Source organism: Astatotilapia calliptera, chromosome 10, assembly GCF_900246225.1.
Source record: "Astatotilapia calliptera chromosome 10, fAstCal1.2, whole genome shotgun sequence".
Classification (NCBI taxonomy): Eukaryota; Metazoa; Chordata; class Actinopteri; order Cichliformes; family Cichlidae; genus Astatotilapia; species Astatotilapia calliptera.
In genome coordinates this window covers 27,279,797-27,294,430 of record NC_039311.1, presented here as the reverse complement: position 1 = coordinate 27,294,430, position 14,634 = coordinate 27,279,797, and the positions used below count along the sequence as shown (strand labels likewise).

General features: G+C 42.7%; 1 protein-coding gene across 2 annotated transcripts in view; it reads right to left on the bottom strand.

Annotated features, from left to right (window-relative positions):
• Window positions 1–6,387, bottom strand: part of myo7ab (myosin VIIAb) — a 49,938-nt gene extending 43,551 nt beyond the window's left edge. For both annotated transcript variants that reach the window (XM_026182793.1, XM_026182794.1), the window contains exons 1-2: window positions 6,329–6,387; window positions 535–648 (exon numbers count right to left, since the gene is read on the bottom strand). In XM_026182793.1, the coding sequence (XP_026038578.1) occupies window positions 535–648; window positions 6,329–6,346 (132 nt within the window). In that variant the 5' untranslated portion in view covers window positions 6,347–6,387. The remainder of the gene's footprint in view (window positions 1–534; window positions 649–6,328) is intronic.
• Window positions 6,388–14,634: the final 8,247 nt, after the last annotated feature.

Here is a 14,634-nt window from a genome sequence, read left to right as displayed (position 1 = left end):
CAAGGGCTCAAAATACTAAGGGAACACATGAAGAAAAACGAAAGTAATAAGTGAACTAAGAATGAAGCAAATACTCAAAAAAGTTCAAACCATTTAAAACCCATGATCATGAAAAGCATTACAAATTATTGGACGCAGATTAGGTTTAATGGTCTAATACAATACAAGTGTGCAACAGCAAAACACAGTCTGAGTTTTGGACTCTGAATTCAGGTCTATTGTTAACTATTCTTGATTTATTTAGAATCTAAGCTTGTGCGTTTAGAGCTCTTAGTTTATAAATTTCAGATTTTTTTCCTCTGTTTTTGGCCTTTAGTTCTTATTACTTGTGTTCTCTGGTTTTTGTCGTATCCTGTCATCAAGTCCTCGCTCTGTGTGTGTATATAGCGTCAGTCCACTTTCAGTCCTTATCACAGTATCTACGCAGTCTCCCTTGTTTTCATATTTGAAAAACCTAAATTCTAGTTTCTCTTGTTTATGTAGTCTACCTTGGAGTACTGCTTTCAGGTCCTTCCTGCTTTTCTGCAAACTTACCCGGCCTTCATCATCCAGAACCTGGATCTGTCCAGAGTCGCACAGTTTGACCACGGCTCCCACGGGGACGTCAAACTCCCGGCCCGTTTTAAGATCCAGCCACACATAGTCCCCCTGGATTACAAAACTTTAGTTAAAGACTGCAGGAAGTAATAGAATAACATCATAATATCAGAGTAAACTGAAGCTGAATGATTTTTTTTATCTTCCTGGGGAAGTTCAGAGCACTTGTTAAAAAAAATCTGTAACCAAAGATGTCAACTGTTTGTAATCATATAATTTCTTATCTCATACTTATACTTTAACTCTTTTTATTCCTAGATGTTATTTTGAAATTTGAGCAGAAAACATCAGGTTTTCCCGGTAACAGCTGCAAAACCTGATGAGCTGCATGTGCCTTAGCTGTACGTGACATTTGTTATGGTCTCCTTGTCTGCATTCAACTATTTGAATATACATGTTGGATAACCAGGAAATATCAGTTGCACCACACACCCAGTTACCCAGTTTTTCAGCTGCCAACTAGTTACATTTTTGAGGATTTAGCCTGAAAAAAGGATTTAAACTTGACCACATCCACCAGGAAGGCCATGATGTAACACTGAGACTTAGGTAACCCTACGTAACAACAAATAAGGCTTAATTTTCCTGAGGTGGAACCAACACTTAGCAAAAACCATGACTGAGCAGGTTGCTACAGGAGGTATTAAAAATCTACAAAACAGTCAACCAATCATGGCACTGACTGTGCCATTAGACATACTATGAAAAGCAAGCCCCCTGGAGATGAACACAGCCGACCCTAAAAAAGTGCATTTATCATCTTAGACGTGTCAGCACAGAGGTCATTTTGTGTTTTGCCAATGAATGACAAACACGAGGTGTCATTTAGATGTAAATCAGAAGGGGAGCTGGTATAAACCTCATCATAACACTGCAGCACGATGCTCAGCGTTCATCCCCACAGTCTAGACTGTGACCTTAAAGATGCTATTTTTGCTTCCATTTAACAACATCCAGATGTCTCCCACTCGAATGAGATTCATAGCCGTGGCTCTGAGCTGAGATTGAAACGGTGCAGGAGTGTCTGAGTCGTGCCCTGCAGGACTCTCGGGGGAGAAAGGCACTGGCATCTAGTTATTGAAAGGGAAACTATTGATGGCCTGATATGAGGTAACTGCCCAGCTTTTTCTATATTTAGTGTGTCAGGACTGTGGAGCTCATGCTGAATAAATCATTCTTGCTCACAATTTGATTTTCGGTTGTTTCTTTTTACATTTTAATTTAATTTAAAATCATTAAACCTGCTGGCTGGCCCACCATAACAAACAAACATTCCCATAAGACACTAAAATGTCAGGTTAAACTGACCTACTTGCATGAGTTGATGCTAAAGAGACCTAAACTATGCTTTTTGTGTTAAAGTAGTAGAGCCACAATCTGGATTTTAAGCCGATCTTTTATGAACAGAGGCACTGGCAAGGTTGATGTAACGATTATGGCCTCTCATAATAATAATATGGAAGAAGAAAATGAACGAGTTCAGTAACCTTCCGCCCTCCTTCAATAAATCCCAAATGATCCTTCAGACAGACAGTAAAAAAGTGCTGCCGTGCTCAGATATTCACCTACTGACTTCTGAGCCCTTACAAAATTGAGTTTAATTTTCCCTTCTTAAATAATCAAACACAGAATACTGTGTATCAAGTTTGTGGTTATGGCAGAGGCTTAAGTCATTAGGGAAAGCTCTGTACCTCAGTGGAAAATCAAAAGAAACCATCATAATACAAATGCACTGAAGCGTGATCACCCTAACCCTCAGCAAAAATAACTTCTCCTGAGTCTCTGCGATTAGACAAAAAATAAAATCAATGACAAACAAAAAGAATTAAAAACACTAGTCTGTTTAGCCTTTCTCTAAAAAATAATATTATGGTAGAGTCAGCATCTAAGAAGACTTAGACCTCAGACAATTAAAGCATCTGATATGAAATAACTTGAAATTTCAAATTCTGTCATCCGTGTTCCGCGACCAGGACGAAAACCGCATTGTTCCTCCTGTATCCGAGGTTCGACTAGCGGACGAACCCTCCTCTCCAGCACCCTGGCATAGACTTTCCCGGGGAGGCTGAGGAGTGTGATCCCCCTGTAGTTGGAACACACCCTCCGGTCCCCCTTCTTGAAGATGGGGACCACCACCCCGGTCTGCCAGTCCACAGGTACTGCCCCTGATCTCCACGCAACATTGCAGAGACGTGTCAACCAAGACAGCCCTACAACGTCCAGAGCCTTCAGGAACTCGGGGCGGACCTCATCGACACCAGGGGCTCTGCCACCAAGGAGTTGTTTAACTGCCTCTGTGACCTCGCCCCCGGAAATCGGTGGGTCACACCCCTCATCCCCAGACTCTGCTTCCTCCCCGGAAGACGTGTCAGTGGGATTAAGGAGGTCCTCGAAGTATTCCTTCCACCGCCCGACAATTTTCTCAGTCGACGTCAACAGCGCTCCGCCAGCACTATACACAGTGCAGGTAGAGCACCGCTTTCCCCTCCTGAGACGCCTGACGGTTTGCCAGAATCTCTTCGAGGCAGTCCGAAAGTCTTTTTCCATGGCCTCTCCGAACTCCTCCCACACCCGAGTTTTTGCTTCAGCCACTGCCCGAGCCGCATTCCGCTTGGCCTGTCGATACCTGTCGGCTGCCTCCGGAGTCCCACAGGCTAACCAAGCCCGATAGGCCTCCTTCTTCAGCCTGGTGGCTCCCTTCACCTCTGGTGTCCACCATTTGGTTCGGGGATTACCACCACGGCAGGCACCAACCACCTTGCGGCCGCAGCTCAATGCAGCAGCTTCGGCAATGGAGACGCTGAACATGGTCCATTCGGACTCAATGTCCCCAGTCTCCCTCGGAATGCTGTTGAAGCTCTGCCGGAGGTGTGCGTTGAAGATCTCGCGGACTGGGGCCTCTGCTAGACGTTCCCAGCACACCCTCACTACGCGTTTAGGTGCACCAGGTCTGTCCAGCGTCCTCCCCCGCCACCTGATCCAACTCACCACCAGGTGGTGATCAGTTGACAGCTCAGCCCCTCTCTTTACCCGAGTGTCCAGAACATATGGTCGCAGGTCTGGTGATACGATTACAAAATCGATCATCGACCTACGGCCTAGAGCATCCTGGTGCCACGTGCACTTATGGACACTCTTATGTTCGAACAGGGTGTTCGTTATGGCCAAACTGTGATTAGCACAGAAGTCCAATAACAAAGCACCGCTCGGGTTCAGATCAGGGAGGCCGTTCCTCCCAATCACGCCCCTCCAGGTCTCGCTGTCGTTACCCACGTGAGCATTGAAGTCTCCCAGCAGGACAACAGAGTCTCCAGGTGGAGCACCTTCCAGCACCCCCCCCAGGGACTCTAAGAAGGCTGGGTACTCCGAACTGCCACTCGGCGCATAAGCGCAGATGACAGTCAGGACCCGTTCCCCGACCCTAAGGCGCAGGGAACAAACCCTCTCGTCCACCGGGAAAAACCCCAACGTACCGGCAGCAAGCCGAGGGGATATAAGAATACCCACCCCAGCCCGCCGCCTCTCACCAGGGGCAACTCCAGACTGAGACAGAGTCCAGCCCCTCTCCAGGAGACTGGTTCCAGAGCCCAGACAATGCGTAGAGGTGAGCCCAACTATATCTAGCCGGTACCTCTCAACCTCACGCACCAACTCAGGCTCCTTCCCCACCAGAGAGGTGACATTCCATGTCCCTATTGCCAGTCTTGGCAGCCGGGGGTCGGTCCGCCAGGGCCTCCGCTCCTGGCCGCCACCCGGCTCACAATGCACCCGACCCCTATGGCGCCTCCTGCGGGTGGTGGGCCTGCGGGAGGATGGGCCCATGTCTCCTCTTCGGGCTGTGCCCGGCCGGGCCCCATGGACTAAGGCCCGGCCACCAGACGCTCGCCCTCGGGCACCCTCCCCGGGCCTGGCTCCAGGGCGGGGCCCCGGTAACCCTATCCCGGGCAGGGTGAACTGTTCCCTCGATATTCTTTTCATGGGGGTCTTCTGAAAACTTTGTCCTCTCGAGGATACTTGAGGGTGCATGGGAGTTTGCCCAACCAGTCTACATGTGTTTTGTGGACCTGGAGAAGGCATTCGACCGTGTCCCTCGGGGCGTCCTGTGGGAGGTGTTGCGCGAGTATGGGGTGTCTGGCCCATTGCTACGGGCCATTCAATCCCTATACAACCGTTGCAAGAGCTTGGTTCGCATTGCCGGCAATAAGTCGGACTCGTTCCCGGTGGGTGATGGGCTCCGCCAAGGCTGCCCTTTGTCTCCGGTTCTGTTCATAATTTTTATGGACAGGATTTCTAGGCGCAGCCAAGTGGCGGAGGGCTTTCGCTTTGGTGGCCTCAGAATCTCATCTCTGATTTTTGCGGATGATGTGGTTCTGTTGGCTTCATCGGGTGAGGGCCTCCAGCTCGCACTGGAGCGGTTCGCAGCCGAGTGTAACGCAGCGGGAATGAGGATCAGCACCTCCAAATCTGAGGCCATGGTTCTCAGCCGGAAAAGGGTGGAGTGCCCACTCCGGGTCGGGGATGAGTTCCTGCCCCAAGTGGAGGAGTTCAAGTATCTCGGGGTCTTGTTCGCGAGTGATGGGAGAAGGGAGCTGGAGATCGACAGACGGATTGGGGCTGCGGCTGCAGTAATGCGGACGCTGCACCGGTCAGTCGTGGTGAAGAGGGAGCTGAGTGTAAAAGCGAAGCTCTCAATTTACCGGTCGATCTACGTCCCTACCCTCACCTATGGCCACGAGCTGTGGGTAGTGACCGAAAGAACGAGATCGCGGATACAAGCGGCGGAAATGAGCTTCCTCCGAAGGGTGGCTGGCCTCTCCCTTAGAGATAGGGTGAGAAGTTCGGCCATCCGGGAGGGGCTTAGAGTAGAGCAGCTGCTGCTCCACATCGAAAGGAGCCAGCTGAGGTGGTTCGGGCATCTGGCAAGGATGCCCCCTGGGCGCCTCCTGGGCGAGGTGTTCCAGGCATGTCCCACCGGGAGGAGGCCCCGGGGCAGACCCAGGACACGCTGGAGAGATTATATCTCTCGGCTGGCCTGGGAACGCCTTGGTATTCCCCCGGACAAGCTGGAGGAGGTGGCTGGGGAGAGGGAGGTCTGGACCTCTTTGCTTAGGCTGCTACCCCCGCGACCCGACCTCGGATAAGCGGATGAAGATGGATGGATGGATGGATGGAAATTTCAAATTATTTTCTCAAAATTTTGAGATAGTAACCCAAACTTTTGACTTATGGATCCATGCAAAAAAAAATTTCTCCACTGGCAAAAACACTGGTCCACTGGTCGCTACGTAAAAATCTTTTGGCGAGTAATGCATTGAAAAGTTCCTTGTAATTGCTTTGTTCTCCAATATATTTTTTGTTATCAACTTGGGTGCAAATACTCTCCAAATACTCGCAGAGAGGTAGGGAAACTGCAAAAAGTATGATGCAAACCAGAAACTGAGACTCATTTCCTTCAAAGTAAAATCTGTGCCTCTCTGCTACAACAAATAAACTGCTGATGTCAATGTCTAACCAGGTCCCATTACAACATGGACACCAACAGAAACTCCACCTAAGTTTAAAAATAATAAATATCAGCAAAGGAAAAAATATTACCTGACTTTTTACATTAATGTCCATCCATAATTCCCACAGAACGTTTGTACAGAAACGAACTTAAGAACTTACTTTTAATACACGGACAGGACAAAGAGGTTGGAAGACATTCAGAACCATTTGGTACAGGACCCACCTGTTGCAGAATGACCATGGTTCAGCCTCGTGTTGATTCCAGGTCATCAGAAGTCACCATATGAGGGCTCTAAAATGAAACCAGTCACAGACATCACATTAACTTTGAGACAACAGACTGCATCTACTTCGTATGTATGAATTACACATTTTTATACACACAGTTTGAGGGAAAGTCACCAAAACAAAGACTGTTCAACAGGTTTTTTTGGATAACGAGATGAGAGAACAGATGAGGGGGGAAAAAAACAGGATACACAAGTTTTTCATGTTCTTTGCCACGTGGGGTTGAGACCAAGAAAAAACAACGTCTACTTTTAATTCATTATGATATATTATGCTTTTTTCCACCTCTATACTATTAACTCTACTCAAAATAGGCACTTCCTCTCATTTTAAGCCAGCTTTCCTTTGATTTGCTGCTTCCCCCAGTCTGAAACGAGCTGAAACATGGATGATTTTTGAAGACTAACAGTTGCCAACACGAGAGTATGTCAGCATTAGCAATGTACACAAAAGATATCTAAGTTTATATTGTTGTCAGCCTGTGCTGCCATCATCAACCCCAATTTATTACAAACCATCTACAGTATTTTTGCAGGTGCGTAAGATTGAAGTTATGACTGCGTTCATTTATTTTTGGAGCATTTAGGAGCAAATCTAAGCTGTCCTGACACAAACATTAGGCTTCCTATCACCTACAAAGCTGTTATGGTGAACATTTTTGGCTAACTCCCACCAATACAGAGCAGTATTATCATTATTATCATTCTTTTAGATTCATGTTGAATTGTAGACTCTGTTTTAGCTTTGTTTGAGCCTCCACCCATTCCTAATGAAAACATGTCAGTCTATAGCTTCAAAAAGCTCCACTGATCTCAAAGGGCAATGGACTGCATTTGTGGTAGAGCTGTGTGCCATAAAATCACTACAAAAGTTGCAGAGACTGTGTACACCAGACACATTTCGTATTGCACACTTAAATAAACTAGATCAGAGACGTGCTATAGTTCGTGATGGGTTTTAGGAGCCGTAAGAGGTCTGAGATCTAATATGAGGAGGTGAACAAAAAGTCTGATCACCATCAGTCCTTTCAGAGCCGAGACACACAGTCCTGTGGTTCAACCAGTGAAGGAAACAGGGGGCGGGTGCAGAGTTTAAAGGGTCTGATAGGGGCTGTTAAAGGCTTACTGGGATTCCTGGGGCTAATCCCATCGCTTAAGTACGAGGCATAGTTGTTGCAGCTATGATTTTCCTTCCACATGAGGCTGTCTTACTGTTTTTGTACTCATTTATATTAAAGGTGATGTGGCTGTTACATATAGTGGGATACGTGTTTATAGTGGCCTTTTTGTTTAAGGAACTATAGAAGAGGAATTGTTAGTCTTTAAAGGTTTGTATTTTGTACTGACTATAGCACACACAGAAAAACTACTAGAGTATGAGTGACACAAGGTAATTAAACAAGGCGAGGTTTGGAGCTGTTAGAAAACAAATAGATTGGTTTGAATTAATAAAGGCAGGATGAATGAGGTGGGCGAATGGAGAAATAAAACTAAGATGACTGCTTCTCTGCTAATTCATTCTGAGGAGAAACAAACACGTTAGTAATATAAATAGCCTGTGTGGCCAGAGAAGAAACACAATGACCCAGAGGATATGAGTGATGAAGATAAACCATGTCACGGGGGAGGGGCTAAATCTACTAAATACCCATTGGAGCACTAATAAATCTATTAACATTTATTTAGACTGCAAAGAAAACTGTATTAAAGTCTGATTATATGCACATAAAAAATAAGCTTCATGTGGTGAAGTGAAGCTACTGAAGGGCAATAGAGTTGATATACAAGTAATTACCAGTCACAATATGTTCAGCTTAGACCAAGACAGAGCTTCTAATCCAGAACCACAGGGTGCCAATCTGGCAACTGTCCCAAACACAGACACTTAGCTCTCCACCTGACTTTACAATGTGGACTGGAGTCATCGTGGCCTCACATTTTTCCAGTAGTTTTTATTTAAATTTTATTTTAATTATAAGTATTTATTCAAACACCTTTTCTCTCTTTTTTAAGAGTGAAAGAGAAAAAATGTAATAAAAAACAGGAACGGGACTTAGTAAAGATATAAATATAATTAAACAATAAAAAGAAAATAAATAAGGTACAGTAAGTAATGCAAAGGTACATTTGGGAAAACTATGATGTAATGTCATGGAGAAGGTGACTCTTCCATTGTAAAAATTAGTCTCACTTTATAATACAGCCAGCAACTAAGGGCGTAATCCCACTGTAATCAGACGAATTTCAATGCATTTTATTTGAAGTTACATGTGATTATAGCTCCTGAAAAGTAGGCAAACTAGAATAAAGGGGTCCTTAGTGAAGTTTTTACAGGAAAAAGGAACTTACTAGACTGTTATGTAAATGTAAGTACTGTGCAAGTTGTTTTAAGTAATGCACATGCAATTTCATGTTATTTTTGCAGAAGAACAAACACTATTTCCCCCCTTTTTTTTTTTACATCTTTATTTAGTATTCATTATGTTATTGTGCGTGACGGATGTTCTATTATTCAACTGTCCTGAAAAATGCAGTGTATTTACAATGTAAGATGAAGAAATTGTTTGTTTTACTGCAAAATTACCTCAAAATGAAAGAGTACTTAAATTACTCCCAGATTAATTTGTTTCCTTTCCTGTGAAATACCTGAAGTTATACAACATTTAAAGCTACTTATACACTAAAAGCATTAACAGGCTGATTTCTGTTGACATATGTTGACAAAAAAAATAAAGAAACCAAATAAATTTCTTGTGTATTTTTATGTTATTTAAATTTTGTAAGTACACACACTGTTTATGTTTTTACTAATATTCCAGTTCGCTAAAATATTTTCCTCACTCAGTTTTAGTTTTTAGTTTAGTTTTCCGCTTACGTTTCTAAAACCTCTGAGGTTGATCTGTGAAAAGGCAGCGAAAGACATCCCTGTTTACTCTGACAATTTAATCAAGTGTTTGCAGCAGTCCTGCTTTTATGACATTTACTTTTCAGGTTTTCAACTCTTGCACAAATATTAACCACCAATTTTATTTTCTGTGTTCTATTGTAACTTTACTCCAAAAGACTTGTACGTCAAATTTTGTGAACTTTTATGTCCTGTTTTCTTTTTAAAATGCTGCTTTGTTTAAATGTACTTTGCAATTCCTGGGTGTAAAAAGCAATATATAATTCAATATTTTTTGCCTGCTTACTAACACTGCCTTGTTTAATAAAAAAGTAATAATAATATAATAAAGGATCCAAACCATTATCACAGTAACCTATGTAACTGACATGCTTTTGCATTGAGCTGCTTATGAAGAGGATGCTGTGACACAATGTGATCTGTTGGAGGTAATCCCCATTTATTCTGATAGCAGCAAAGGATAAGCAACATCATGTAAGGAAACTGCCTGACTTTGAATTTCTGTGCAGAAACAGCGCAAAAGTTGTCTCAATTCACCAGAACCTGAACATATTTATGAGCGAGACATAATACTGATATATTGGGGTAACACTGAAAATAGGAGGGAAAAAATAAGTACAAAAAGTTCCTAAAGTAGAACCTAAATCATTTATAGGGAGAAATAAAAGAGAAGATAAAAGTGCTGTGGAGCTTAGAGGTCAGCCAGGTATATGAAATACTTTAGTAGTTCAACAGATTTTGTTCACAAGAGTACAAGAAATTTTACAACACCACTTAAATCCGTATCATTAAATTCTTCTTCTTTCATTTGCTCCCTGTTGGGGTCACCACAGCAGATCATCTGCCTCCACCTCACCCCTGCCTCACACAAACCCTCTGCATGTGCTCCTTCACTACATCCATAAATCCATCCTTTGACCGACATATCCACTCTCCCAACTCTGTACATGTCCAAACCATCTCAGCAGTCCTTCCCTAACTTTGTCTGCAAACTGTTCAACCTGCAAACATTAGGCTCATAAACAGGTGAGAAAATTGATCATGAAACCATGAAAAAGTAGGCCAGTCTTGAAACTACAGCCTCTTAAGAAACAAACAAAACAAAACATAAAAACCCTCATTGTTGATATATTTTACCAGATCAAAAGCCGAAGTTGCATAGCGTATAACAATCATTGGGGAAAGGTGTGTCCATCATGCATCGTGTGACAATTCTAAGAGTTTAATGTGCTAAAAAAATAAAAAATCATGTTTTTGTATTACTCTTATGGGTTGTGATAGATCTCCGCTGATCGCTCATTTTAAAAAATGCACCATTTTTAACTACTGGTTACTACTGGATAACATCATTTCACCATGATGCTGGTGAAAAACAAAATCACTTCTTCTTAAATAAATGACATCAGCAATAGTGTATAAAAAAATGTAAACGCTCTTATCTGTTCTTTTGTTTATTATTATACATTTTCTGCCGAGTTTGTTCTTGACTTTTCTTTTTGATAGTCCCTCGACTTCTCTTCCATGATTACCTTCAGCTGTGTTCCCCTGATGTTTCCCATCTTCCCTTTTGTATAATTAAACCCTCAAACTGCTTGTGTTCTTATTCTGTAACACTGACTGTCTGAGCTTTTTATCTGCCGGTGAGTTTTCCCCTCATCTGCAGTCTGGAGTTTTGGACTCTTGCCCCAATAAAGATGTGGGTTTTTTTGTTTATAAATTTTGTTGTCTATATTTGGGAGCGTTTGACCGTCCTGTGATGTCTGCCTTTTGTGATAGGGAGTACTGCGGCATCCCACCTTCCCACAGCCTTGCTGATAGATGCTAGGATATTTAACTAAAACTAAAAACACGAAGCTCATGTTTGTGGCTTCAGAGGAAAACGCTTAAAAATTCAATGCCAATGTTGAGATATTCTAATCTGCATGAAATCAGGGCACTGAATAGAAAACCAACATTAGCGTCGTAGTTAATGAGGCTACAAACCGGCTGATAGGCCACAAAAGGCTGACAGATCTTGATTGAATAATTAAGCACCTGCCAGGTGTTGTTTGTGTCTTAGTCTTATAATCAGCTGTCACTGGGCAATTTTTTCTCTTTTTTTTCACTTGCCAAAATCTAAAAAAGTTTACTAATAGAAATTGCACATAACATATTAACTTTCCTGCTGTTTTTCTGCCTAACAACTATTTCTTCAACCTCTACTTCTTACGAGACCCAGAGTCACTCTGGTCTGAGATTTTCATGTAACGGCTGAGAAATCTTTAAGTCCTCGGCTGCTAATCTGTGTGTGTGGCCTCTAATGCTATTCGAACAAGTGTTTGCACAGCACATGCGTCCGCTGTGACTCACATGGCAGGGATTCACAGGCTCCGGCGCACAGGGGCGCGCAACGTTCATCATTGATCAAGAGAGTTCAGGAGACTCATTTCCATGAGGTCAAGTGCTTCAGTGTCTGCAAAACACAACATAGGAGAACCTCAAAAGTCAATAAAAATACTCAAACGGGGCACGTCAGCAACATCTAAAGGTACTTTTTACTCAGCTGTTTCCCTACTTCTAGGATCTACCTTTTATATGTCAAACATATGGTGAGCCAATAAAATTGATTAAACTGTGTACATTGGTGCCAATTTGACAAACCGCAATCATATAGTTCTCTAAAGACTGCAATCTCTGAGAAGGCTCATGTGTGTTGTATGTGTGCACAAATGATTTATGTGGTAATGCATTCAAGCATGGCCCAATCCAACCCACCGTTGGGTCACAGGGTGACAGGTACGGTTCACCCTAGAGAGGTCACCCGTCTGCCGCTGGTCTTCTAACTTCATATTTAAACTGACCTAAATCTAAAGCTATTTAAACTCTTTACAATGAAGTTGTAAAGGCCCAACCCTTTGGTTTGCTAATAAAAAATTATTTTTTTTCATATAATAGTGTTAGATATGTTTGCTCTCTTGGATCACAGGCAGACTCGCTGGTTCAACTTTGCAACTTCTTGGTGTTTTCCTCACGTATCCCATCTTGATTTTGCATAAAAATTAAATTATTGAGCTCTGAAACAGCTGTTAAATCCCCCCCAACTCAGAATATCTACACTTGTGGTTGAAAACCATCCAAAATGTGCTAGAAAAGGAGCACCTTGAGTAAAGAGCTGAAACAATCAATTAATAAGTTTGGGGATTATCAAATTAAAAATGCCATTCTCTAGTTTCAGCTTCTTCAATGGGAGAACCTCCTGCTGCCATAATTGAGTTTGAAAAGCTCTCAGCGTTTGACGTTTGTATTCACTGCTCCTCTCTAACCTGCTGTAATGCATGAATGATGTTCCTCTGTGCCGCTTTCATTGGTTTTTGCTCTCAAAGAGACACTTAAAAACGTTCCTATGTGACAAGAGGTGATCTCTAATCTAATTTAGAAGAAACCATCCAGACTTCATGGAATAAATACACAGTGCAGCCAGATCTATTTATTTTGAGGGAAACACAATGGCTGCTTTAAGTGCTGGCACAGGACAAAGTGAGCAATAAGAGGCTTTGGTCTAAAGCTATAGCAGAGCAGCGGCCCTCTGGCCTAATAAGCCCTCAGGCCTCGACCCATGTTCGTCTGCCCCACTTACCTCTCAGCACAATTCATAAGATCCACTATTCTTCTCTTCTATCCTCTGTTGTCTTCTGCCCAAAGTTAACAGGATGGCTGAAGAAGGGCTGGAGAAGAAACTGGAGAATTAAGTAGTTTTCTCTGCTCCTGTCGTTTTCTTAGATCTTTCCAACAGACTTCTGCTCTTCTGGTTGCGTTGTGGTCGCAGCCTCCTGCAGGTGGCTTGCAGCCCTCTCACAGTCTGATGTCTGGGACAGTAACAGGGCTCTCGAGACTCTCTTGCTGCGTCTCATTCATGGCTGCTGATCCTGATTAGCTGGGAGGGTGGAGCCTGTTGGTGGCACATACTGTACAGGGATCAGCTGGGGGAAGGAGGTGAAGAGGGAGGTGAACCAGGTCATGATTTCCAAGTTCTGGTTCTGGAATGAATTTTAAAGGGAATGCAGATCGTCTGATGCGCAGGTTTTAAATTGTGTAGATTATCTGCCTTTTTGTGTCTTGTTTATGATCAGAACCTCCCCTGTGTCCCTTTGTATACTGTTTAGACCCATTCATCTAACCCGAGGGTGCAACACACAGTGGTGGGTGAGGTCTTTCAGGTTTGTAATGAATCTCAGTGCTCCATGACAGATGCATGCATGCAAATAACACTGCTTTAATTCAGCTCTTAATAAATATATTATATATGGCAGGGGTGTCAAACAAAGTCCAGGGCCAGAATCAGCTCAGCAAAAACTCCGATCTGGCCCACTGGAAGGCTTTGGAAAATATGAAGTACATGGATTTTGCACTTTGAACTGTATTTTCTTAAGATTTACAGAATTTTCATCACCAAACAGGTACATGATGGATAAACAATTAAATGACAGAAAATGCTAAATAGGTAATTTCTACCATAGGAAAAAAAGAAAAAAAAAGATTATAAATACAGGCCAGTGTGGGCATTTTACACATCATGTAGCAGAGGCACACTGTTGAAATTGTACTTAATTCACTCATATTAAGATATTTCAAGGATTAAATGTTTAGTTAAATTTCTGCACACTGGCATAAAGTGGAGTTTCACTAGTCCGCCCACCTTAAGGTCAAAGTGGGCCGTATGTGGCCCACGATGTAACATGAATTTGACATCCCTGATACATAGAGTAACATTGTTACACGTAACTGTATGAAGGGATTCCATCATATTTTAATCTGAAAATATCTGGCTTTTTAAATTTCCTGTTCTGAAAACTCAGTTTTTAATTTCTGTCATGGAGAACAAAAATCAGGCACCGGGTGAGAGCTCAGCCTATACTTTTATATAACACAGTGAAGTTCAATTGATTATTCACAGATTTTGTTATTAATTATTCATAACATAGGTCCAAGTTTTCTTGTCTTCTTCCCCATTTTAATAGTTTAAATATATTTCAGCAAAACTTCTGCTGTGTGATGATTTCAGGAATCATCAACAGCTGATACAGAGTGTCTGAAAGGACCCTAAACTAAGAAACTATGACTCAGTGTTCAAAGGACTGAATAATCCACTGTATCAGTAGTGTAGATATCAGTGTCAGTATTGTGTTGGATCGATATTAGAGGAACAGGATCGATGCTTTAGTTTGGTCTTTTTAGTATAGACATTGCTCTTTTTTCATGAAAAGGCAGCTCTGTTTGTGCAAGCATCGATCCCCCCATGCATTCACACGTTCTTTACAACAGATTTTCTTTACTTAAGGCTGTAATCTTTTTCGTATT